General features: G+C 37.1%; 2 protein-coding genes across 7 annotated transcripts; one reads left to right on the forward strand and one right to left on the reverse strand.

The window, feature by feature from the left end:
* Positions 1 to 13,723: 13,723 nt before the first annotated feature.
* LOC110734522 lies at positions 13,724 to 18,105 on the forward strand. Of its 2 annotated transcripts, none has more exons than XM_021914688.1 (3): positions 13,724 to 14,739; positions 14,867 to 15,494; positions 16,901 to 18,105. In XM_021914688.1, the coding sequence occupies exons 1-3, from the start codon at positions 14,384 to 14,386 to the stop codon at positions 17,855 to 17,857; spliced, it is 1,941 nt and encodes a 646-aa protein (XP_021770380.1). In that variant the 5' UTR covers positions 13,724 to 14,383; the 3' UTR covers positions 17,858 to 18,105. The 2 variants fall into 2 exon arrangements, with proteins under 2 accessions (XP_021770380.1, XP_021770379.1); XM_021914687.1 differs by having other exon boundaries at positions 13,727 to 14,739; positions 16,868 to 18,105.
* Positions 18,074 to 24,815, reverse strand: LOC110734523 (protein EMSY-LIKE 3-like). Of its 5 annotated transcripts, none has more exons than XM_021914691.1 (10): positions 24,566 to 24,815; positions 23,566 to 23,765; positions 23,372 to 23,481; positions 22,746 to 22,929; positions 22,478 to 22,618; positions 22,329 to 22,397; positions 20,207 to 20,407; positions 20,046 to 20,114; positions 19,897 to 19,960; positions 18,074 to 18,413 (listed from the first exon to the last, which is right to left on the reverse strand). In XM_021914691.1, exons 1-10 carry the CDS (start codon positions 24,597 to 24,599, stop codon positions 18,394 to 18,396), a joined length of 1,092 nt encoding a protein of 363 aa, XP_021770383.1. In that variant the 5' UTR covers positions 24,600 to 24,815; the 3' UTR covers positions 18,074 to 18,393. The 5 variants fall into 5 exon arrangements, with proteins under 5 accessions (XP_021770383.1, XP_021770382.1, XP_021770381.1 ...); XM_021914690.1 differs by having other exon boundaries at positions 18,074 to 18,443; positions 24,566 to 24,812; XM_021914689.1 differs by lacking the exon at positions 18,074 to 18,413 and having other exon boundaries at positions 19,653 to 19,960; positions 24,566 to 24,814.
* Positions 24,816 to 25,055: the final 240 nt, after the last annotated feature.

Here is a 25,055-nt window from a genome sequence, read left to right on the forward strand (position 1 = left end):
TCTAACCAAGAGCATGAGGAAGCAACTTGGGAAGCCGAGGATGAGATGAAGAAGAAATATCCTGAGTTGTTTAAGGTATGGTGAGTTACGGGGATGTAACTCGTGTTCTTTAAGGGGGGTAGAATGCGGTAGAATTTCGCGTTTTCCCGTATTTTTCAGTTATTTTTGTGCTTTTTGCACATTGTTAACGGTTATTTTGAGTTTTCGATTTCAAAGAGATGTTAAAGGTAAAAGTACAACAATATATACAAAGTGAGGAATAAATTTTGAATTTCGTTACCCAAGTTTCGGGACGAAACTTCTTTTAAGGGGGTAGACTGTAATACCCCGTATTTTAATACGTATTTTAATTTAAATAAGTATTTTCTTAAAAGTATTTAAATAATTTGAAATGAATTATTTAGGGTTTTTCATTAATTTAAAAAGAATGATTTTTATTAAAAGTGTATTTTAAATTATTTAATAATCTTGAAACTATTTTATTTCGTGATTTAAAAATATTGGGGCATATTATTTTATAAAAAGATAAATTTTAAAGTCAATTATATTTATGGAAAGTCAAAATACAAGTTTGACTAGGAAATGGATCATTAAGGGTAGTAAAGGAATTTTTAAGTAGGAGGGATTGAGAGGGTGTATAAATACCCATCATATGCCTAAGGTGGAGTGCACCTAAAGGTAAACTCTCTCTCTCCTCTTATTTTCTTTTCTCCTTAATTTTTCCCCTTCCCTTAATTTTAATTTATGTTATTTTTTTTAATCACCACACACACCGGCCGGCCACCACACACCACCACAGGCCGGCGGCCACCACCACTAGCACTCGCCGGCAGCAACAACCACCAGGCGGCGGCGGCAGCTAGCCTTGGTGGTTGTGCACCGGTGGTTTACAAAAAAAAAAACTATTATGATGATTTTGGTTTTAATTAACTCTACCTAAATTTAATTATTGTTTTTGGGTTTTGTGGTGATTCTATGATGTTTAATAACAAGTATTTTGTATATAAATTTCCAGATTTTGGTTTTGAATTAAAAAGCCCTAAATTGAAAACCCTAGGTTTCTAAATTAATGTTTATTGATGGGATTTGATTGTAGGTGATTTAAATTATTGGAATAGGTGTTTTAAAACTTAATTACAACAATTTAAGATGTTTTAATAATGCTGGAATTTTTATATATAAGCTTTAATTAAGTTTCTTAAAAGGATTTTTAATTACCCATTAATTGGGAATAAAAGTAAGGGTTTTAAGTTAAATTTCAAATTATTTTAGAGGGTTTATGAGTGATTTAAAGAGAGTATATATTGCTTGAAATTTGTGTGAAAGAGGTATTAATACTTCTTTGTAATTTTGGTTTGTAGGAGATTGCCAAGTGAGTGATTTTATTTAGTCTCGGCGATTTTGAGATCATATTCAAGGTACGTTCGCGTGCTTAGTAATTACTTGAATATGTAGAAGCATGCTAGGCTTTGTTTAATTAATTCCAAGTAGTATCATGATAGGAGTTGGTTGGAATTTGTTGATTGGATTGATGTTGGTGAATAATTTGTGATGTATGAATTATTCATGGTGAATTGGTGATTGGAATTAATTATATTGGCATGTTGGATATGAACCACACTTTTATTATTGGCATGTTAGAAAGCATGTTTAATTAAACTGAGTGTTTAATTTGGTTTGGAATATGGAAAAGGAATTTTATTATGGTTCATATAATTTTCATAAATGCTATAAGCATGAGGAAGGAGTTATTTAAGTGTCTATGTACACGAGGATTAAATTATAGTTTGGTGCCCAAGTGCACTTAAGGTGTTTTAAACACCGAGAGATAGGTTTTGTGGCGCATTATGCGTTTAAGGTGTCTCTGACACTGAGGTAGATTTAAAAAGGGTTCAACTACAAATTTATGTGGTCACTAATTATTCAAGAATTAAATTGGTATGTTTGATTGGTTGAGTGAAGTATAACGTTTGATTGTGTTATGGTTTGAGAGTCATCACCAAGTCTAAACATATGTAAACAACGTAAAGTGAAAGAGATTACGCACCAAAATTCTTGGAACATATATACCTTGAGTATGAACATATGGGGGGAGTTATGGGGTTTTATATTTAACCATAACTTCTACTGGGAGTACAGGACGCTGTATATTCCTTTTTATTATGCGCAGGAATTCCGCCACTTACAAGTGGTTTATTTTATACTTTCACGGTTAGCTCCCGTGTTAGTACCCCCTTTATTGGGGCAGGTTATAGGGGAAACCCGTTCGATGCGTAATCAAGCTAAATAATTGGACTGGTTATTGTCTAGTTAGGTGTTGAGTGTCTTGTGTGCTTGTAAATAGGTGCAACACGGTAAGTTGGGTGATGATAGGATGAAAGCATGTTAGTGTGTTTTTATTAAGCTTATGTACTCAGCTTTGCTGATTGTGTGTTTGCATGTTTGTTGGCCTTGTCTTTACCTTGGCCCTACGACGACCCATTTCTAATGGCGAGTAGTGGGGACAAGTAGAGAGAAACTTTACAGGTGATGAAGCATATTCATGAAGGGCATGAGTGAAGAGCGAATCATGCTTAGTTCTCATAGGAATGTGATGTGTTTTATTTGCTTTAAATATTATTTATTTATATTGGTCATGAGACTAATGCAAAGGTTTTAAGTATGGTTTGGTTCTAAGGGCCTACAATGGTTCCAAGTTGTAGGTTGACTTTGTTTGACTTTTACTTTTGTTTTGGTTTGACCTTTTAAAGTTGACTTGATTTTTAAATGGCTTCAAAGATAGTCTTCCGCTGTGTGAGACTTTGATGTTAGCCTTAGCCGTTATCACGGTGGCGGTAATGTCTTAGATTTTCCTTCTTCGTATTTTAAAAGGGTAAAATTGGGTTTTTAAAGGAAAGAAATTTCTAGGGTGTTACAGATTCACTTGAGGCAAAGGTTTAGTGAGTGGATTGGCTACATTGTCGTCCGTTCCAATCTTACAAATTCTGATTTCACCCTTGGACTTCCATTCCCTTATCATTTGAAATCGCCTCTTGACATGTTTGACCTTCTGATGTTCCCTTGGCTCCCTGGCCTGAGCAATAGCTCCATTGTTATCACAACATCAAGTTCACTAATGAACTTACGAATCCAAACTGCCTCCTTAGCTGCTTCTGAAGCTGCTAAGTATTTGGCTTCAGTGGTAGAATCTGCAGTAGTGCTTTGGTTAACACTCTTCCAACTAAACGCTCCTCTATTTAGACAGAATATGTACCCTGACTGCGACTTGTAGCCGTCTCTGTCAGTCTGGAAGCTTGCGTCGATATAACCTTCAATAACCAATAATTACATCCACCATATACCAGGAATTTACCCTTGTTCCTTTTCAGTTACTTTAGGATATTCTTTGCTGCAATCCAATGCGCCTCTCCTGAGTCTGATTGGTATCGGCTCGTAGAACTCAAGGCATACGATACATCCGGCCTAGTACATATCATGGCATACATGATCGATCTAATAAGCGAAGCATATGGAATCTGATTCATCCTCTCTCGCTCATCAGGTGTCTGTGGACACTGCTTCTTGCTGAGAGTTATACCATGTGACATGGGTATGTGCCCTCTCTTGGCCCCTTCCATGTTGAATAGTGCTAGTACCTTATCAATATAAGTACTTTGGCTCAATCCAATCATCCTTTTAGATCTATCCTGATAGATCTTGATGCCTAATATGTACTGTGCCTCTCCCAAGTCCTTTATTGGAAAGCACTTTCCAAGGCAGGCCTTTACGGACTCTAACATTAGAATCCTATTTCCAATGAGCAATATTTCATCGACATATAAGATGAGGAATGAGATGTCACTCCCACTGACCTTCTTGTAAACACAAGACTCCTTTGGATTCTTGATAAAACCAAACTTACTAACGACTTCATCGAATTGTAGATTCTAACTTCTGCTTGCTTGCTTTAATCTATAAAATGGACTTCTTAAGCTTGCATACCTTCCCGACATTGCTTGGATCAACAAAACCTTCCGGCTGTGTCATGTACACAGTTTCTTCTAAAATCCCATTAAGGAAGGCAGTTTTGTCATCCATTTTCCATATTTCATAATCATAATATGCGACAATTGCTAGGATAATCTGGATGGACTTAAGCATGGCGACTGGCGAAAAGGTTTCATCATAATTAACGCCGTGAATTTGCCTGTAACCTTTTGCCACCAATCTAGGTTTGTATACATATACATTTCCATCTTTGTCAATTTTCAACTTGAAAATCCATTTGCAACTGATAGGTGTGTAACCTTCGGGCAAATCAACCCAAGTCAGTACCATCACATCAAGGCGACATTCTTCCGGTGGCTTTATATTCATGTTTGAGGGTGACTTAGTCACATCAAACACAAGTCCATCATAGTTTCCATTGAAACTCTTGGCGACTCTCACATTAACAATGTCCTCAAGTACTTTAAGGAACGTGTCCGAAAAATAGGAGAAATTTTCCTTCCATTCTTCCGGGATGGAATTAGCCATTAGTCATGAGACTTTCTTGCAATCGGAAGACCATGCATCATGAGTCTCATCACTCATGATTCCCTTTAGAGAAGAAGCTTGGAATGGGAGTATCAAGAATGTACTCCATGGAACAATTCCAAAGAGTTTTCCGGAGTTCCTCTTCCCATTCCTTGAAGTTAACCAAGTTTAGGCTAAATGTCAACTTGTCTGGGAGTTCCAGGCACATAAGGTTGTTGTTGTTGTTATTAGCAGACATGATTCTACAATTGAAAGAATTCGAAATGAAAAACCATTCATAAAACCAATAAGTTTGATATTTAAAGCATACATGCAAATTTTTCAATCTTATTGAGCGTCTTATCCACGCATTAATATTTGTCCCCTTTTGGTGAGAATAAAACGATTCCAAGATCCCAAAAATCAAAAAGTGATTAAGCATGCTTTGGCTTGTCTTAACACTTAATATTTTAAGGTAAGAAATCTAATTGCTAATAGCTCTAAGCTACTCTTTGTTCGATACAACGTCGCATCTAATGCTTTCTTGACGTTTTATCTCCATTGCCACGACATCTAAGGACTCCTTACTGATATCGTTGAGCTTAACCAAGATCAACTCGTATACCTAGTATACTTTACGTTCCTAGGGAAGTAGTGATGCTTTGCTTTGGCGTAGCCCATCACTATGCGCATTAGTTTGGTAAGTGTTGTTCTTGGAATGGCAAATTTGGCTCAATATTATAGGGACCTAGGGTTTCTATGTTCGTTGATTTAAGTGAGCTTAATAAATCATCGCAACACTCGAAATCCTAAAAATGCATCTAACATACCATTCATTCATTTATAAACATAATTATATAAATAGAAAACATAAGTAAAAGATGCAATTGGCAACTAGCATGACGCCTTGAGTCTTCGAGTCTTCAAGGTTCTTTGATGCATCCTCTTGGCTTTTCTTCTTAGAAATATCGTGTTCGAGACATCTCCACCAAATATGCAACTACTAGTTATTATGACAAGGACTAATCTAAATATTAAGGTACAAAAAGACGCAACGGTATGCATACAATATTTAGATTTACAAAAATACATAAAGGATCCCAGTCTGTATTTACTATCCTAATCAGACCCCACTAGTTGCCATTTTCATTAAACCCATGATAGAATATACATTCCATTCATCCATTCACTATATGTGAATGGCCCATGCATTTTACAATGAAAACAAGTAACAATGCATAACACGCGCAAACTAGTAACTAACTTAGGTGGTTAATCCGATTAACGCGCCTAATTAAAACTAGTCAAAGTTGTTAACCGATTATGTGATTAAAACGCAATAAAATTAGCTCAAGTAATTAACGAAGCTCACACTAAATTCCGCATCCAACTTAATTAATCCAATTAATTAAGCCGGTTAACCCAAATTTTGCCAAATTATTTTGCAAGTGCCGGCAAAACCGAGGCCTAGCCTCGTTAAAATTATAAAATAATTAAAACGGCAAAAAAATCGCAAAACAAATAGCCCAACGATGCCCAAGTGCCTAGCACCAAGCCCTGAGGCTCGGTGTTCTAGGCACTTAAGCGCGGCTGCCATGCGTGGCTGCTGCCCTCGCACACCCCTTGCTGCGCCATGCACGTGGGAGTGGCTGACAGCATCGCTCGTGCGTTATGCTGGCCACATCAGCAAGACTCAGCCTCAAAGGTCCTAGGCTGTGCGGGGTTGTGATGCCTACTGCCGCACACCACAACACCCCACGCATCGCACCGAGCTTGCACCAAGCGTGCACGAAGCTCGCACACACGCACCACGTCACAGCACTAAGCGTACACGTAGCTCAAGCATACCATACAGCAGCACACCTTCGAGGCATGAGCAGCCTACACACGCACCTTGGCAGCCACATGTGGGCTGCGTGAGCAGCCCAGCTAGCCGAAGGGTGTGCTTTGGCAGTCTTTGCCTTGATTTTCATGCTCTAAGCTCGGGATTTTATCCCGATTTATGTGTGATATTAAGATTAATTCTAAATTTATTTTAGAACCAATTTTGAGCAAAAATTAAAATAAATCAAGTCCAACTTAAATAAATTCAATTTTAGTGCACAAACCAAAATCAATTAAAGAACCATTCTTTACATTATTTTTGGTTCATCTTGATGCTACAAAATTGAAGGGCTATACTCACAATTAATTTAACTAAACACAAATTAATAATGAGATTTGACAAAATTAAAGGGGTTGGAAAAATAAACACAATCATCCAATGATAAATTTCCAACACTAATTTGTGTAAACTTAAAAAATTACGTCTTCCAATATGAAGATTAATTAAATTTCATTCACCAGTTTTGAACTTTCAAGACTTTAATCAACTCAAACATGATTAAATCCAAAATTAGTTCAACATGGAATCTAGAAAGTTAAGTTCCAACCAAATAAACAATTAAAGATTGGATCTTTAACACTTTTAAGGACTTCAAAATTACAAATTCACCATTAACATTCACACTTGAAGCAATTAATTCGCAAAAATGTGAAATTGCAAGTTTATGTGAAAAATGAACTCACCAAATTAAGCACCAAATATGACTTCATAAACATGCTTAATAAGGGTTATTATTGCAGTAGATTAATGATGTAACCATACACATAATCTAACATTAACATGCCATAATTAATCAAGGTTTAAAGATTTAAATTTTTTTCGTCAAAAACGAAAACCCCCTCGAAAAAACATGTTTTTGGGTGGATTTTGGCTTTTGGACAGTTCTCAAAGAGGGACAAAAACAATTTAGAACATCGATTCCACCCATAATTCACTATTTTTGGGTCGAAATCTGGGTTCTTGAGCCAAAATTAGTATAAATACGGGATTAAAACTAATTAAAACGAGCTTCTAATCTAATTAGAAAGCAAAACCAGAAATTTAAATCCATTTTAAACCACCTTAATTAATTATAAGTTACAATAATTAAATGAGCGTGGCTCCGATACCGCTGTTGGGTTTCGTAGTGTTTGACACTACGCGGAATGAAACCCTCCCAAAATCCGCACACAAATTAAAGTAACTAAACATGCATATTAATTAATTAACAATCACATAATTAAATAACAAGGAGAGAGAAAGAAGAAAAGAAGATCTTACCCTTGACGCGTGCTTCGCTCTTTCTAAAGCTCGTACTTGAAAGCGTTAGCTCCGCAAATGCGTAAGCCTCCAACGACTCTCACCCTCGAGACCCGACCCAAACGGTCCCTACCCCGAAGCTTAGTTGGGGCTAGACCAAGGAAACTTAGAGTATTAGAATTAAGGTATTCTCTTCTTGAAGTTCCCTTAAAATTCATAACTCAAGTGTCTCTTCCCAATCCCAAATGATGGGTATTTATAGGGAAGGGAGCCTTAAATTCCAATCTCCCATCAATGTGGGAGAGTTAGTAAAAATGCACTTTATTTAATTTATTTTAATTCAAAAATCAAATTCAAAATGTAAGTGATTCAACAAAGGCCAAGTGTCAAGAAGTGAGCAAGGGGGTTAGGTGAGGACCACAAGGGGGGGGGACCAAACTCCCCTTGCTCCCCAAGCAACCCACCAAAACTGGTCCGCTCTTGAGCATGTGCTGGCACACGCATGAGTTGCCTGGCAGCCTGCCTTGGTTGCCAAGGCTGCCTCGCTGGCGCCTAGCACCATGGTTGGGCTTGCCAACCAGCTCGCATTTGCATATGCACAGCAAGCAGGCTACGCACGCCATGCGGGCTTCTGCTGCTGCTGCGTTGCTTATGCTGGGCGCTGCTAGCTCGACAGCAAGTGCGAGCAGCCCAGCACGCATTCCACGCTTACTAGCAGGCTGCTGTTGGGTGCATCCTTCGCTAGCGATGTCTAGCGTGCTACGCTAGCACCTGGTGCGATGCTTGCGAGGGGTTATGCTCGCCCTTGCGCGCCAGCTGCTCGATGCCTTCACCAAGGCCTTGTTGCTCAGCCATGCGTGCTGGAGCTAGCGTGGGAGCAACTAGGCGCACTAACCCTGCAAGCATGCTTGGCCAGCAAGCTTAGCACGCACATGCATGCTTGGCTTGCGGCATAGCCATGCGATGCGGTTGGTGCCCTATGCTAGCCTAGCACTCGCATGGCTAGGCCAATGCGAGGCTACGACTTAGCTTGAACTTGTCGTTTGCTTGATTTCTCGTCTCGTCAAATTCTAAATTCGACTCGACTTATGACGCTAGGTTTTGACGCTCTAAGCTCGATATCCGACGTCTTCATTCGTAATACTCTAATGACTCATTTAATCCTTCGAATTGATTCGTCGCCTCAGATCTGTTACTTGATTGGGGTGTGACTCGAAGGGTTCAGTCAAGATTAAGCTGTAATATTAATTATATATTAATATTACTGATCGGAAGCGGCATCCAGCTATACATTCCGATCACTTGACCTCACTGAATAATTAGCTTTCTAATAATTCCGAACCCTCTATCGGAATAATACACTTGTTGGAAGGACACCATTCCTTTCAGATGGTAGAGAGCCTTATCACTACATCCAATGTTATTACCTCTTTGGAAAAGGAGGAAGATGATGTTGCTAGCTTTCTAATCAACCAGGATTTTGGACGTGCTAAGGACAAGGGACCGAGGAAATTTCATATGTTTCTCAACAGATCAAGAAGTAATCAGTCCCTTAAGATTTTCGATTTGTCTCATTCAAATCTCTGTCAAGGGAAAACCTTGAGTTTCTGCAAACATTCTGCTACATCATGGATGACTGAACGAGTGAAGGAAAAGACCACTTATGATGGGCTTTCAGAATCCCATTAGGCAAAGGAATCTAAAGTTCCCGAACCATTACTCTTCCCCAATAGGATGGTGGGTCAAAAAAAGAGGTTTCGCAACATAAAGGGCCAAATGGAAAAGGCCAAGCGAACCCTAGACTCCACCATGGTCAGCCACGTTGTTGGACTTCCCAAGCCCAACAGCGTTGCCTTGGAGAAGTTATATGATCATTTACCTAGTAGCCTAGCTTCTAGCAACAATGAGGGTACGAATATCGAGGAGGGGAGCGAGTTACCTAAGAGAGATTTAACTACCACTGATTTCAATGAAGTAGAATATATAGGTTCTAACGACGAAGACCCCATGAATGTTGAACCCGATCAAGTGCAGTCCTCTCCACCTCTCATCACCTTCATGTTCTCTGCCACGTCAAGAAAAAATGGAAGGCCAATCAAGTCAAGGGTGAAGAACAAGAAAGGTATAAGGTATTCTAGTCGTTTTTACAGGATCAAGAATCGCAAGGGAACAAGTTTGGAGCAGCTGAGGACTAAATCTGGTGATGGATATCCTCAGCCCCCTTATTTGTATTGTCAAACATTTCATAGCGTTTGTAACCTCAATCCCCTTTTTAGCTCTTGTATAAGTTTGGATAAGAGATTTGAATTTTCTTGCTTTTGTCCTGAGTATGTTGGGAGCTAACCTCCTTTTTGGACCGTTGTAAAAAAAGAAAAAGAAAAAACTATTGTCATATAACTGAACAAAAAGATATTTTTAGAGGAACCTAATTAAATTTGAACTATATCAAACCTTAAAACATTCTCGCATTTATAAACGTTCCTTTTCATTCTGATACATAGTAATTTAAACATTGTAAGTTGTATCAATAAAAATGAACATTTTTACATACTGGGGTAAACTCTTCTTAGTAATTTGAAAATGAAAAGCAATACGATGATGTTATTATAAAGGAGAGGAGGGTGTTAATAGTGATTGCATAAGGTTGTAGGCTTGTGGGTGTGTAGGGAAAAACTTGTATGGATATTATGGACAATGGGATAATAATATATAGATATCAAGATTTTCCATACACGTTTCCTTTTTCAATTGGACCATATATACATTGATATCAATTTGCCCCAATCACCATGTACTTCTTCTGTTCCTTTATATTTGTCCAATTTTCCTTTTTATTCCGTCCCTTTAAGTTTGATCATGTTATTTTTAACTGTCAGAACTACTTCCTCTGTTCTTTTTTACTTGACCTGTTTCTTTTATCACGCTTGTCGATGCATAACTTTAACCATTAATAACTTTACTTCTCTATAAGTAAAAATTATATATTGTGATAGTACTTATTGAGACAATTTCAACAAGATCCCACATAAAAATATATTTTTCCTTATATATAATTCACAAAATACGGTCAAGGAAAGGGTGGTGAATAGTGTAAAAGTCAAAGTGGGTCAAGTAAAAAAGAACGAAGGAAGTATAACTTTACTTTCACAACCACCACATTAATCTCACCACTCTTCTAACCAAAAATTTAAAAAATCAACTCCTTTAACCAAAACTTTTAAAAAACAACTCACCTCTATAGCGAAAATAAAAATAAAAAAAACGGAAAAGGTAATAGAAATAAACAACACAACATACACTATTACACTATACAGCAACACTGTACAATGATTTTTAATTAAGCCCACGTACGGAATTTTTCATAATCAACCTTGAGCCCCATTGTGATCATGCTTTTAAGTATGATGGCGTCCAAAGGGAAGGAAACTAGAGATAGAAGAGTCGCCAACAAGTTTTAGGAACTTGTAAACCGTTCATAGATGTGAAGGTTAAACCCCCATTCACGATCACGGAGATCGCTAACTTCATAATGGTCCGGAACCATGACTGAATATTCGGAGATGATGGTACGAATCAAACCTAAAAGAGATTGAACCCGCCCTAAATCGACCTCTATTTAATTCTTATGATATTCATGTGCGCTTTCCGATCAACATACATACAACAAGTTAGCCCTAAACTTGTTTAATCTATGTTGGTTGACTATTAATGCACAATCAAATCCATTATGGGCGATCACTTGAATTAAAATAATATTAAGCCTAAATCAAATTATTAATTATCCTATTAGGCTTGATTTCAAATACAAATTCCCTTTAAACCTGCAAGAAGGACGTGATGAAGAAATAGCAATCAATCACGAATAATCAAGAAACATAATTATTGACACATCAATCATCATCATCATAAAAATCATCAAAACATGATTAGTAAGATACTAGGCATGATACTAAACGGATTAAAACAAACCCTAGTATGTCACTAATAAAAATCATGATCAAAGCATTATCTTAAACATGATACTAGGAATCAAAATCAACATCCTAACATGATATTAGGAATCAAAATCAACATCCTAACATGATATTAGGAATCACAAAAGCATCCTAACATGATTTCTATATCGAAAGAATAACTAAGTAATCAAATTACTTATTTTGATGCCTCGTATCACTTTCTACCAAAACAATACACACATTATTAACTTCAAGAAAGGTTAAATCAAATAAAAATTGAAATATAGATTAGGGACCAAACCCTCAGAACTATCAACCTTTCACGTCGAGGTCGAAGGCAATTTCGAGATTGGCTGGGAGTATCCAAAGCTCGTGAAGGAGGTATGGTGTTTGCTTAGGGAGAGCATCAAAAGATGTGTGTTTGGATGTGTTGGGATGTGTTTAGGCTAAGGCTAGTAATCAAGAAAGAAGAGAGAGTGAAACTTTTAGCTTAGAGAGAGGATTAGATAATGATTGTTGGTGATTCAAAATGGGATGAAACGACCTCTATTTATAAGGAAATAAAAAGGGTTGAAGGATCAGAATAGAGTCATAATTCAAATCAAAGTAAAACAGTTTCCATGTGCTGTCGCTCAACGATGGGTTTTGGAAAGACTGAATCCGTACGGAATTCTATTCCCAATCGGATTGGGTTAATCGAATATCCGTACGTATTCTATTTTGATTGGGATTAGTATCATTGAAAAATAAATGTTTTATCCGATGAAAAACTCTTAAATCTTTATCTTTTTAAAAACAGGATAAATTAGAACCCCATAGAGGATTCTAGAAGCTAATAATAAATTATAAGGGATTTAGGATAAAAAACAATCTTTCTAGAGGATTCTAGAAGGTTTTAATAAATCCTAATTGGTTTAGGAATGAGGTTAAGGTTAATGGACCCTTCACATGGTTATTGGGTCGTAGGTAAGGCTTGGTTTGGATTCGGTTTAGTATTTTGGCCTTGACTTCTTCGTTATAAGTCGGATTTGGGCTTATAATATATCGTTGGAAAGCTCTTTTCAATCCCCATCCAACTACACAATAATTGGACTAGGATTGTGGACCAAAACAAACTGGTTTGGACGTTTTATAAAGAGGACACGAAATGAATGATTGACAAAGACACGAAATGATTGATTTTGGTTAAAGGACACGAAATAAATGATTTTGATTTAAAACATATAAGGAAAGGATAGAAATGGTCAAGGCTAAAGGGAATTCACGAGACTCTTCAACTCCTCACCTAACTCGATAATCAAAGACGTGAAAGGTACTCATTACTAGGTTTGATTTTTAAGGAGACACAATCAGGTGTCTACAGCCCATAACATGTAAAGGTCCATTAGAGCGTATTATAATCTCCTCCTTGTGTACTTTTTTAAACAAGAAAAAATAAAGGGTTTTTCTACACAATAACACTTCTTATTTCACTTTTTTACGTTGTGCCCCTTCATTTAACACTTTCCACACTGTAACCCGCAGGTACATGTAGTAAGTATACAGTAACCTTGCCGTTATCCCGCTGTTAACAAATTCCGTTAGTTGGGTCCACTTTCCAATTATTAATATTTTTTTTTATTGTTTTGTGTGTTAGAAAATGTTATGTTAAAGGTTTTAAGGGCTATTTTGGGAATACGGAACCAAATTGAGCTCAGAATTGACAAAAAAATAACGTAAATGCCTCGTTTTGCATATTAAAAACGTAAACACGCAAATTGAGACATTTTTTAATACGCAAAACGAGGCGTTTACAATTTTTTTGCCAAATCCGAGCTCAATTTAGACCATTAAGAACCAAAGTATCCCCCAAAATCATAAACGGAACATTTTTCAACACACAAATCGATAAAAAAAATATTAATAAGTAGAGAGTAGTCCCCACTTACAGAATTTGTTAACGGCGGGATAACGACAAGGTTACCGTATACTTAATACAAGTACCTGCGGGTAGGGATGTGCAAAAAAGGACCAAGATCGGAAACCGGACCGAGACCGGACTGTTGGATTCTGGGTCGGTCTTCGGTCCTCACAAATTGATGATTCAGGGTTTCTGGTCTGGTCCGGGTAGAAATCGGAATATTTAGGACCGGACCGGAATGAACTAAAAAATGTATTTTTTTTTTTGGGTGAAAATTTTAAATTTTATGTTTAAATTTCTAAAACATTTAGTTACAAAACTTGTTATTTATAAATTATAGGTGCCAAATAAGAAAGCACACAAATAAAAACAAGACGTTAAAATTGATGTATATATAAAGATATTAAAATGCAAAAAAAAAAAGAAAAGAAAAAAAATATAATCGGTCCATTTTGGTATAAAATCGGACCAGAATAAACAGGTCTAGATCGGAACCCAGATTGGTTGATTATGGTCCGGTCCGCAAAAAAAGGTGATTTTGGGTTCCGATCCGATTTTTGATGGATGCACAACCCTACCTGTGGATTACATGGTGAAAAGTGTTATATGAAAGGATACAACGTAGAAAAGTAAAATAAGGAAGATTATTACGTAGAAAAACCAAAAAATAAAATAATCTTAAAACACATTTCCCATTTCACCAATCAAATTAACTTTAGCTCGACCTTCAAACCCGACACACCCTCCAAACTTCCATTATCCAAGCCGCTAATCCGAGCCACTTATAGCCCAACCCAAATCCAAACCCAAAAAAAAACAAAAAAAACCCAGTAAAATATCAAACACCACCACCAACAAAACATATGACAACAAACCAGAGGAGAGAGAAACCAACCCAACCTCCTCTCCATGGCTGAACCTTCAACCTCTCAAATCCAGACCACCACTACAACCGCCGCAACAACCACCATCACACCGCCGTCACCTTGGGGAACTCAGGAAGAACTCTTACTAGCCTGCGCCGTTCAACGTCACGGCATCGACGCTTGGGACTCCGTTTCCAGAGAACTCCAGAATCGCACCTCTTTCTCTCACTTCACTCCTCTCATATGCCAGCAGAAATACCGCGACCTTAAACGCCGCTTCGCTTCCGATATCGCCGGAGAAATTGCCGGCGATGATGCCGGTTTGTGGCTTGAGGAGTTGCGCCGCCTTCGTGTTGCCGAACTCCGGCGTGACCTTCAGCGTTACGATCTTTCTATTGTGTAATAATCTCGATCTAAAATTATGTTATATTTGATTAATTCGGTTTTTTTTTTATTGATTCTTTGATTGATTTAATTTATAAATTTAGGAATTATTTTGATTTATTGTGGATTTTTGTTCATGCAGTTCGTTGCAATTGAAGGTGAAGAAATTAAAGGAGGAAAGAGAGAGTAACGTGAAAGAAGAAATCAAAGAGGAGAGAGAAAAGATTTCCGATCCAAAGAAAATCGAGGAGAGAGAAACGGAAATCGACGAGGTGAAAACTTCCGAAGCTGAACCGGATGAGCCGGTAGGAACCGAACCGGGCCGGGCGAGTGAACCGGTTGGCGGTGAGGAGGATGACTCGTGCAACGGGAGCTCGAACTCGAAGGAAGAGCGAAGAAGCGAGCAGGAGAGAAGGGAGCGAGTTGATTCGGGTGAGTTGGTGGAATCGGTAGCGGAGTCGAGGGATGACGGTGGTTGTGGAGGAGGAGGGGTGAAGGAGAGTAGTGACTTACAAAGTACGGCAAGTTTGTGGAGGAGTGAGAAGAATGATGATGATAATAATGTTAATGATAATGCTAAAAATGGTGATGAGAATAAGTGTAGGGAGAAAAAGATTGGGGTGTTTTCCGGGAATAGTAGCGGCGAGGAGAATCAATCTCCGGCAGTTAAAGCGAATGGTGAGGGAAAATTGCGTTCGTTGGTTGAGTTTCTTGACGTTGTTCGTGCTCGTAAACTTGGGTCGTTTTTTGAGCGTCGGCTTGAGAGTCAGGTAATATTATGGATTAATTACGATGTTATGTATGCTGCTAAGTATATTTATTAATTTTAAATATTAAATTATCAAATTATTATACTCCCAATATGTAGTTCCTGTTTGTGTTTGTAGATGAAGGACGTTAAAGGTGGAAAAAAACTACTAGTGGATAATTTAATGGAAAAAAAAAAAGTATAATCAGAGAAAGGGAAAAAAAAAAAGTAGAAAGCTAGTGGATAATTTAAGCGTAAATTAAAAAATTTAACAAATAAAGTTAAAAAGAAATTAAGGGTATTATATAGTCTTTACATACTATCTAAAAATAGAAACAGAATCAATATTTTGGGTTTTCAAAATAGATAAACAGGAATTATAATATAAGACGGAGGAATAGTATCAATGATTAGTTTATAAAGGTGATATATGGTGATAATGAGAATAAATATGTTTACCGTTGTACTTGTGGCTGTGTGGTAATACTAGTTTACCTTTTTTTTTTCATTACCATTACTAGTCAAGTTGTCAATTTGTCGTTGACCTTTATGTAAAATAACATGAGTTTGAGAAGTTATTTTACGGAGTATTATTGATGGAGGAATAAGAATAGAATAATACTCCTTTCGATTGCAAAAGTCAAAGTATTGCAATTATTCCGAAATGAAGGAGTACTCTATATCCATATTTTGTTTGGTATTTCATTTTTAATTATTGATATCTATAACCTACCACCATATATGTCATACCGTATTATAAGAAACAAAATTTTTAAGTCATAAGGGATTATAGGAAACATAAGTTTTAACTTTTAAGTATTCCATTTTAACACTCCTTATTGGCTATTAATTATTGTAAAATAAACATATACTCCTTATATTACAATAAGTTATTGTGAGTTTGTGTCCTCTCAATTGAGATTTGAGATTGATTTTCGTCCATTTTATGTCCTTTAAAACTATCTCTATATGGAGGGTGACCGAGGAGATAGCTCAGAGTCGTTATCCTTGATTGGGATGCTTCTTTCCTAGTGAATGGTTACATGATGTTTTTTTTTTTTTTTTTTCTTCCGAATTAATCAACTGGAGAACATTTTAAATCAAAAAAAATAAATAAATAAAATTACATATCAAAGAAGTGTTGGGCAAAAGAAGGAATTTTGATTTTGCTCAAAAAAAAAAAGTCAGAAATAGAAATAATGATAGTAGCTAACCATTGGGGTACAACTTAACTAAAAGTGAAATCAGTTTAAAATCTCATGTGGCAAGGTAAGCCAATCTGAAATTTAACTTGCCATTGGACTTCAGTGACACCTGCAAACCGATTTTTGCTTAAATATCTGTCCTGTGCTGTACATTTATCATTAAGAATGAAAGTGTTCATTGTGATTGCAGGAAAATCCCAAATATACAAACCTAATAAAACAGCATATTGATCTGGAAACTATCCAGAGAAGACTGGAAGAAGGTCAGTATTCAGATTGTCAAACCAAATTCTACCGTGACCTAATGCTCCTCATCAACAATGCCATTGTCTTCTTCACAAAAAGATCTTCAGAACACAAAGCAGCACTCGAGCTTCGACAACTACTCAACAAACAATTTCAGCCACACTTATCATCTCCACAAGATCACAAGTCTCGCCCTTCCAAACCTGTCCAACCAGCACCCCTACCAAAGCCAACAAAACCTGAGGCCAATCAAGCTGATCTCAAGCAGCCTAGTTTAACTGTAAATGGTCTGGTGATTGCTTGTAGAAAACGAAGTTCCATAGCAGGAAAATCATCAAGAGGAGTAAGTGAGAAAAGGGAGCCAGCACCGGTTACACCACCTGATGAAAAAGCTTCTATTGGGGAGATGGTGAAGCAGCAAAGGGAGAAGGCATCATCAACGTCATTCAATGCTGTAACTAAGAAGCGAACCAGAGATCAGAGTTTTGGGTCAAGAAGCTCATCAAGCAGGAACAACAGCAATCCGAACCCAAACACTCCTATATCGAGCAAGGGAGAAAGTTCAGAGGTTAAGGCCGATAAAAAGAAGCCAAGTCCTGGAAATTCTTCAAATAAGGTAAAGCAGGTTTCAGGATCAGCCTCAGGTAAAACTTTATTTTTGCAGTCATTGAAGAACTCAGATAAAAGAAAGACTGGTAATGGCGACAGTAGTGGTAATGTTAAGAGTGACAGGAGGAAAGATGAGGGTCCACAGAAAGGGTCAGGTAGTAAACTTAGTAAGGAAAAGACGGGCAAGGAGGAGAGAGAAAGTCCAGGGAATAGGAGCAGCAGTCGACCACCTAAGAGAGCTGCAGCAATCGCAGCTATGGGTAAGAGAGGCCGAGATGGTGGCAGTGTAGATGTAGAGTCGCACTCAAAGAAACGCCAGAGATAGTAGGGGGGATGTGTATAGTTATGGTGGGAATTGGGATCTTTTCGATTTGATTTTGTAATGTTTAGGCAAGTAGATTATTATGGCACACAGGCTTGGTGTGTAACCCACCTATTATTTGTTGTATTTGACGGTGGGTGCTATGCTCAATGCATCTAATAGAGGTGTATAATTACCCTCTCATAAGTCTCATTGTTTTTGAAATGCTTAATCTAGAAATCAACAAAAATTACATTGTTATTCCTGCAAAACTAACGTACTATCTATAAATACATATCAAAATATTATTAATTTTCACATGAAACCTACTTGTACAATTACTGATCACTACTTGGTCAGTTTTAAAAAAGAATTTCCCGGTTCATCTGTTCTATAACAATTACAAAGGACCAGCAGCAAGTCAATTGAGGAACGTGCCTCTGATTCACAGATAAAGCTCGATTGTGCGCACAACTTGCATCCTACCTTAAGCAACTGCTAATATGTCGGCTTTTGCTAATTGCCAACTCCAGATGCGCTCAAATATCTGATTCGCTACGCTAGTATTGTTGATCTCCATCTGGTTGAAGTCAATGCATATCAGTCCGTTCTGTTTAACAATCACGGACACAAAAATCAACCTAAAAATGAAGACAAGAGAATTTGCCTAAAAGGCTAAAACATTTAAATGAAGCCAAATGAAATTGCATATAACAGAGAAATGAAACAAAAATTACATTGACTTCGGTTCTCACCCAGCGTATTCACCCTCTACAACACATCCACACCAGATGATATGAACTACAGAATTATAGCTTCGATAAGTAGTGTTAAAACCCTTCTACCCATTTTGCATAGTTACACAGCTTACACCTCTAGATGAAAGGTGAAGAGGGTAAAAAGGAACAATCCCTCCCAAGCATAGATGAATATAGGTGTCATATATATGGCTGCAAGAAAGTACAGTGCATGTTCGTACATCGATTTTTAAATTCTTCATTCCAATTACTCCCAACTCCATGCTTGACCTGAGGGTATGGGATGACCCTTGTAACCTTGAGGTCATGAGATCAAACCCAACTTTGGGCTTTTTATAGGTGGCGATTTCCAGTTTCCCTAAGACAAAGAAAAATCACTTCCAAAGATATCCTCCCCCTCCACACACACAAAAACAATTTTTTTCCCTAAGTGCTCTGCAATTGGGTTCGTCCAAAAACAGATATCAACGAAACCCTTATAGGTGAAAAGATGAGTTTAGAACAACATAATTTGACATAAAAGTAATAAAATGTCTCAATTTCACATAAATGAATACTTTTTGATTACTTTGAATATTATTTCCACCGTGTTAGTTTTTAAGTTGTCAACCAATGGAATGATATGATTGCATCATTTCTATTTAAGCCCAAATCACAATTTCCCTTGCTATCAGATTCTCATTCATTTTAGTAATTTCTAAAAAATGAACCTTCTTTTTGGGAGGAAATACAGCTAGCTCATAATCTCAAACCGTTAAAACACATTTTTTTTTAACATCAATAACATTTTGGTAGTGGAATCCAGAACTTGCAAGAAACTGATCAAACTACCTTCATATTTCTAGTCAATCAGCAATGAGGCCGATAACATCACACTGGATAACCAACAAGAAAATTAATAATTTAGCATGTTGGGTAAGCTTATCATTGTCTGATCACCCTGACCGTGCAACAGTTGCTCATCTTCCACGCCTAAAAAGGTAACATCCACCACAAAAGGATGTACTGCAACCCTCTGTTGTTTTTTTTTTATTTTTTAATTTTTTATTTTTTTTTGGGGGGGGGGGGGGGGGGGTTAAGAGTTGGAAGTTCTAATGCTTTTTAACTAATGCTAAGGGAATGTTAGTATTGGCATGCAAGTTGTTCCTCTATGTTCATTTCGTTTCAAATTTCAGAAGAGATTAGAGTGGAGAGAGGGAGGGGGAGAGAAGGGGGGGGGGGGATGCTTAATCAGTACTTCAAGTTATGTCCTGGTTATAGGCGGTATACAGACTTTTCATCACATAATATATACGAGTCTATTACCACTGTCACCATCTGATACATATGAAAGCCTTGAGATTGCATTGACAAGTGCTTGCTCGTGTTCCTGCAAAATGTACATTTGACTGCTTATCAGTGTCTAGCAGTTGCATGGAACACTAGAATACTTGCACAAGCAAAGAGGAATATACCTTCAGCATCTTCTTTGCCTTCTCAATTTCAAGACGGTCAGGATTACTTGCAGCAACTACCTTTTCAACCTGGTATGAAAACAAAGAATAACACATAAATCAAACTTGCAACATAAGCATAAAATCCTGCCTACAAATACAATCCGTTTCATATTGTTTACCTCCTTAATCAATGTGTCAGTATGGAGAATCTCAATGTCATCTGTCATATTTCCAGCGCCATTCTGAATCTCACTCCGATTCTGCTTTCTTCCAGCACCTGGAACTGCACCAGTGTTGTTCATTGATCTCTTTTCTCCAGGGCCCCCTCTATGAGATAGTCCAGGGTCTTCATTCACCCATTGGATATCCTCAAAAGGTATCTACGAAAATTTGAATAGACAAGTTTAATTCTAATAGAAAAAGTAAAAAAAATAAGCAAAAGGCAAAGAAAGAAACAGCTGACAACAGAAAGCATTTCCCTCAGATCAATAGCAAACGGGCATGTAAGTTCATGAAATGTGTCTTATTTTGATTGATATGCACCAGTTAATTGAATTATACAAAAAAAAAATTAGTATGATTCCTACCATTGGCAACGTAAAATTAATATTGTTTGAAAATCAGAAATACACCCATGTGCATGAAAGCAAAATAGTTCATTTACCACTATTGAATTATCTCAAGTTTCAACAATCATCATAGCATGGTTGTAATAATATCATCAACATCTTGCATCCTCAGTACGCGATTATTCTTGATTTTAAGTTCTCAAACTGCTATAAATGCACAGGTTACCCACACCCACCCCTACTACTGCTTGGAGGGGGAGGGAGGAGGCCAGAGGCAAGGAAAAACCACTATATTCTTATCAGGTAATTCTAGCAAACAGCAAAGCCACCATCTTCAGTCAGGTAATTAAAGTTACCAACCCATCAAGCAAAAATAGGTGATCAGCATTATAGACACTCCAAGCATCATAGTGCATATGAAGTTCAATATACCCATCAGTAGTTAGCTTACAGGTGCGTACTCAAAAACTGCTCAGTACTTAAAAGTTCAACATAACCTACTTTGTCTTCATTACAGTCATAAGTTCTTTTTTTACATGGTCATTCTCCAAATTTTGACAGTTATACACTAAAAATGGGTTTGATTGACGGGACAAAGGTGATCCAAAGTTGGTAATCATGGACTTTTCAAGATTTGAAAGTTCCAGCACACTCCAACCTTTATCTAATTCCTACTACACACCTGTTCGGCTCAAAAAGTTGCAAAAACAAAGCTATATAATTGACCAATCACCACGGGCTAGAGACCATGAGCACAATACATCTGGCTATGTTCTTGAAATTCTGAGTAAACAAAAATCGTTTGTTCAAATACACCAATTCAGATAGGAACTTTTAATCTATATGATCAGGATTGCAATATAGTCAATAGCAGGTGAGCTTACACCAGCATTCTGCTCATGCTGCTTAAATACATCTGTGTCGTTTGAAGTAGGTGGTATGATAAAGGATTTTCAATTGACCGAACCAAAATCGGCCAGTTCATTAATGGATGTTTTAAAACCTGCATTCTCGAACAAATCAAATGTTACAACCCTGAATTGCCCCATGTGTTTCATTCAAAAGTTACTTTTCAAGATATAGTGGAAAATTCCTCATTCCTCCTCATTAATGGTTCTAAGCCTCTAATAGTCTAATGTAATTACTCTAATAACATAGAATTTGATATAAGTCCTTGAAAGACATTGAAATTAAATTCGTATCATGATAAATGGCAACACGGTACGCGATCAATGCACCTTTTCCGCTCTTGCAACACTGTGACCATTCCCGCAACCGCAACCAAAATTGTATTTTCAAACCATGATTCAGCATTACTAATCAATATCAGGAGGTACAGAATCCATAACTCTAGTCATTAATACATGTGTAGCAGAAGACAAAGCATGAGATGAGGGCATGAGGCAATGAACGTCACAACTTACAAGCACCACTGCCCTAAAGCTAAAATCTCATCATGTCAAGGGATCCTACTTCCTTATTGGAGGGGAGAACTTTCGACAACCTCTATTATGGTAGAATAAACTAGCAATTAGGAGACATAATGTCACATAACTCTGAACCTAAATTCACACAAGGCATTAAGGCAACATGTCTTGCTCATGTCCTCTAAAAACAACTAATTGATGTCATTGCAGAAACCTAGTAGCATACCACAATCAAATGCAGAATATATTTGCATTGGATATCCCGTTGAATTAAATTAACACTTATACATACTATTCACACTCACCTCCTTGAGATTAACCCACTCAAAAGATTCATCTTGTGTTTGAGTACCATACACTAACTCATGTCGGCCCTGATAATTATCCATAGAATAATTAGAATGGTTCTTGATTTTGAGAAAACTGAATATCTATTTGAAATGATATGACATACATCAGATGCATTGTATCGAGTAATCATGGCCTCATAAAAATGGTTGTCATCTGGCCACCTGGTCAACACTTTCTTTCCTACCAACCCTTCACCATCTCCAGGCATAGAAGTTTCATGCGCAGCAGAGTTACTGTATGGGAACTGTATGGACATGAATGAGAATACATCAGATATGACCTCAGATATATCAAACAGGTTAAGAAACTACAGAAATGGAAGTTGTCAACAAACATCAGATGATATACTTATACAAGTAAGATCTACAAACCTGTTTGGGTTTTCTGCCTCGCGGTCCAACAGATCCAGTTGGAGGTGGTGCTACATGGCCAGCATGGGTGGGAACAGATTGTGTTGTTCGCTGCTTCTTGCGGGAAACAGGAGTTAGGCTGGACACATCATTTATAGGATGCGATGTACTCAGAGTCTGATGCCCTCCAGCCTGTCTCCATTCCCTTAATAAACAGTACAAATAACATATTGCATCACAACGAAGAAACAGAAGCATTTAATACCTTCAACATACAAGAGATACAAGAGGACTTGTCCTTGCCAAAAAAAGGGGAAAGTCTTCCTAAGAAAAGAAAGGTAGGATTTTTGTAGCAATCTATTTACATATCAGCTAGAAAACAATGATGTTCAATTGAAATGCAAACTTTTCAACTTAGGCGTATTATTTCACGCAGTGTTTAGCATCTTCTGACAAGACATACGATGGAGAGCCATAAAACATGAGCAACTATTTTTCCAAGACAGAAAAGTTTAATTTTGAGTTAGATTCTCAGTAGAAGCATTATACCCTACAGATTCACAGGTTAAAAAGTAACTGAATAATCATAAACATATCTCAGCAATAAAGCAATAATATATAAAACAGAAAACATAAAAAACCCAAACCTTATTCTGCGAATGATATCATCATTATTGACCCTCACGAGAAGATCTCTGTGTTCGTCATCTGAAACTCTCAACTCTTTCCGGAGTTCCGTTATCAAACTTTCTTTTTCCTGAAAAACAGGTTTTTTAAAGTGATTCAGAATCTGACAACATTGGCATCTGACACCCCACTGACTTCAAATAGAATAAATTACCCAAGAAATTGCATCAGATTGTGCTTTGAAGGCTCGAAGAACTCCACAATAGGCTTCCTTTTCAAGATGATGTATTTGGTGCTCCATATCTCCCTGCACTCTACGATAGGGTCCTGAACCTAGCATTGAATTTCCGTTTCCTGAGATGTGGGGTGCTCTCTGAACTCTATATTGGTGTGGAGGAAGATCTTCATCAGTATCTACGGTATTCTTCAATCAGAAAACATGATTATTTTTTTAATAACCGTGTATCCTTTACAGTTAATTTTAAGCGCGTATAAATACAGAGATAAATAAAGCTGATACAGCAAACAAAACTAGTAAATCAAAGGCAACCTCCCAAACATAACCATTTTAATTTATATCTCATGCCAAATGTCCCTCATAATCTATAAATACTGGGCATTTCCACTGGAGTAAAATAACACTTCCTACTAGACATCCCAATTCCCAAATCATAATCTCAAGCACATGTCTGGCATTTCCTGTCGTCCCGAACCCCGCTATAATGTAACGAAGACATAAAATCACTCAATTTGGGCAACAATTTCGACAACATGAAGCAGAAGCAGTTAAAGTCACCAGAAATTTGAACTCCCATTAAACAAAGCTTAGCTTCAAAATCAAATTTCCCGCCTACCTACTGCAATTACTAAATCATTGAACTATTATCGCATTCGCTCAAATTATTTTACTGAAGTTCGTAAACCACTAATAGAGAATCACCAAATAAAGGGAGCAAATAATAAGCAATTCCAAAAATATCAATCAATTCAAATGTAGCAAAACAACCCTGATAATTAGATGCACAATCAAAGCAAAAAAGTTTGGAACTGTATAATTTCAACATAATTCAACACACAGCAACAATAAAATCATTAATTCATGAAAAAACAAGAACCCTAAACCCTAAAATTCGAACAGAAATTGAATTAACTCAAAATTATATCACAATACAACAATGTAATTTCTAAAAACAAGACAAAATACACAAACATACCACTGATATCAGAAGGACAAGGCTCGTAATCCATAGCCAGAATGACCAAATTCTTCAATCTTCACTTCAAATCAAAAATTCAAAACCCCTAAAAACCCTAGAAACCAAAATTGGGGAAAAACAAACTGACGCTTCTGAAGAAGAAAATTCGGCGCAATAGAAAACTAACAAAAGAATTTATTTTTTTTGGTTATATTTTTTTTTATGCTTTGGAATTTCAGGAAGAAGTAATTAATGAGTTTAAAGAAGCGTGGTTTATATAGAGAGGAGAGAGAAAATAAGAGGATTAGGAAGTTTTTAGCCTTTTTTCCTGGGTTTAATCGATGATTTTTAATAAAGTTTTGAGTTACGGGGTTTGTTATTATCGGGCCCAAAGTAATGTGGTATGGTTTCATTAGGGCTTGTAGCCTTTAGGTAAAGGCTACACATGTGGGCCAATCATACACAATGACATGATAGTAAGACCTTTTAATCGGGTCAGTTGGGTTAT

The sequence above is a fragment of the Chenopodium quinoa genome, unplaced genomic scaffold, assembly GCF_001683475.1.
Source record: "Chenopodium quinoa cultivar QQ74 unplaced genomic scaffold, ASM168347v1, whole genome shotgun sequence".
NCBI classification, from domain to species: domain Eukaryota; kingdom Viridiplantae; phylum Streptophyta; class Magnoliopsida; order Caryophyllales; family Amaranthaceae; genus Chenopodium; species Chenopodium quinoa.

Excerpts from the sequence above, each read along its gene's own strand:
- LOC110734522 (XM_021914687.1), top strand. The coding sequence starts at position 14,384 with ATGGCTGAACCTTCAACCTCTCAAATCCAGACCACCACTACAACCGCC. Across the intron at positions 14,740-14,866 it reads CGTTACGATCTTTCTATTGT|TTCGTTGCAATTGAAGGTGA; the intron begins GTAATAATCTCG and ends TTGTTCATGCAG. Across the intron at positions 15,495-16,867 it reads AGCGTCGGCTTGAGAGTCAG|GAAAATCCCAAATATACAAA; the intron begins GTAATATTATGG and ends TTGTGATTGCAG.
- LOC110734523 (XM_021914689.1), bottom strand. The coding sequence starts at position 24,599 with ATGGATTACGAGCCTTGTCCTTCTGATATCAGTG. Across the intron at positions 22,930-23,371 it reads GATATCATTCGCAGAATAAG|GGAATGGAGACAGGCTGGAG; the intron begins GTTTGGGTTTTT and ends CTGTTTATTAAG. Across the intron at positions 19,961-20,045 it reads AGGCAAAGAAGATGCTGAAG|GAACACGAGCAAGCACTTGT; the intron begins GTATATTCCTCT and ends TACATTTTGCAG.